Source organism: Octopus sinensis, linkage group LG13 (assembly GCF_006345805.1).
Source record: "Octopus sinensis linkage group LG13, ASM634580v1, whole genome shotgun sequence".
NCBI lineage: Eukaryota > Metazoa > Mollusca > Cephalopoda > Octopoda > Octopodidae > Octopus > Octopus sinensis.
Genome location: NC_043009.1, coordinates 54,315,610 through 54,317,549, shown reverse-complemented (window position 1 = coordinate 54,317,549; position 1,940 = coordinate 54,315,610). Strand labels below are relative to the sequence as shown.

Below are 1,940 nucleotides of genomic sequence, written 5' to 3'. Positions count from 1 at the left end.
CGTGCGAGTTGACACACACACACACACACACACACACACACACACACATCACACACACATACATACAGGTATTTGTTTGTATGTGTATGTGTGTGTGTGTGCGTGTCTGTGTTGTGGGTCTGTGGGGTGTCTGTTGTGATATTTCTTCAAGGCATGGAATTTCAGAAACTATGTACGATAGAACTCCATCAACGTAAATGTATATAAATAAGGAAGCGGCAAAAAAAAAAAAAATGCTTTTGATCAACTCTGCATCTAGGAATTTTCTGTAGCATAATATGCATCATGTATCCATATAACGCATGCAGCTGTTTGTATAATGTGTGTATGCAAGTGTCTGCATGTGTGCGTCGTGCGCATGTTTTGATTATTTCTGATTATGTGTGCGCGAGTGCGTGTGTGTGCGTGTGTGTACGTGTGTGTGCGTGTGTGCGTGTATGTGTGTCTGTGTGTGTGTGCAAAAATGGCCTTAGCAGTGAATCTGTTATAATGGATTGTGCTGTTGAAGCGAATGCCACGCAACTTCGTATCTGTTACCATATTCTACAGTAGTGCCTTTAACAGCTTTGCACAGGCCACTTCGCAGATACACCGAATCTCGCGTCAGGGTGGAATACGTTCGTTTGTTTTTGTTGTTGTTTCTTAATCGCTTTTGTGTAGTATTCTTGTTTTATTTTCTTTTTCTTTTTTTTATTTCTTCTTCCTTGATGCCGAAAACAAAAGCGACAGACGCATTCACAGAATCATAAGAACACATATATATATATATATATATATATACTCATACACATACACATATACATATATTTATTTATCCTCACGTACATATGTGCACACTTTTTCTTTTCTTTTATGGAATTATATAATAACAAACAAAGGCAACCAAACTCATACATAAACACTCTCTCCGCCTCTCTTTGTCTATTCAGCACGTTTTCTTTCTCACTCTATTTCTCTCTCTCTCTCTCTCTCTCTCTGTCTCTCTCTCTCTGTCTCTCCATCGCTCACTCATTCTCTCCGTCCCACAATCTCCGTCGCTTCTTAATCTTGTTTTTCTATCTCTTCCTCTCTCATTCTCGTTACTCATTTATTAATCTTACACCTCTTGTATCTTCCTTCCGTTTACCTCTAACTCTATTTCTTCTTCTTCTTCGTCTATTTCTTTTCCCACTTCTCCTCCTTCTTCGCCTCTTCTTTTTATTCTCTCCTCTTCCGACTCTCCACTGCCGTCTCCACTCATAGCTCTATAAATGTGTGCTAGTTTTCGCTCCTTCTTTTTCGTTATCTTCGTCGTCGTTGTTGTTTCTGTTATTGTTGTTGTGGTCAGTTACAAGTTATCATTGAAGATATCCTGATGAATAACTCGAACTCCAACACCGGGATTACACCACGGCTTTTCTCGCCGTGGTTTTCTTTCAATTTATTTCGCGTTTTAATATTATTATTAATTCGACCGTGTCTGGGATTCTACGGTGCGTCTTTCCACCCGGCAGTAAAAGACATTACCCAGGTGGTATACAAGACTAAGTCTCAGTGGATCAATGTTACATCCATGTTGAAAGGGAATTTATTTTCAACCAGCCCGAATCTTACACCCAAACCCTATATCAACTCGAACCTTAGACCCAAGCTAAAGCCGGATCTAGGCTCTAACTCGAATTCGGTCCCAAACTTGAGTTTAAGTTCGAGCAAACCTGCAGTACTTAGAGGACGAATTACACCCACTACTCCGCATTTGCTTAGTTTGGATTCGAACCGCGATCGCCGTTACGTAACAGCTGATGCTCACTACAACCTTGTTCGTCTACCATCTCGTCGAAAACTTATGAGTGAGAAAGTTGCTTCAGTACCAAAAATGGGCGAGATTATAGCTACCGTGAACTATAATAGTAACAAAAACAACAACAACAACAACAACAATAACAACAATATTGACAAGA

The 1,940-nt window shown here is 39.9% G+C and overlaps 1 protein-coding gene across 1 annotated transcript in view; it reads left to right on the top strand.

Annotated features, from left to right (window-relative positions):
* The first annotated feature begins 465 nt into the window (after window positions 1-465).
* LOC115218300 overlaps window positions 466-1,940 on the top strand; it is a 1,044,479-nt gene continuing 1,043,004 nt past the window's right edge. Inside the window, exon 1 of the mRNA XM_036508355.1 lies at window positions 466-1,940. This exon is cut by the window's right edge and continues 797 nt beyond it. Coding sequence (XP_036364248.1) covers window positions 1,355-1,940 — 586 coding nt within the window. The 5' untranslated portion in view covers window positions 466-1,354.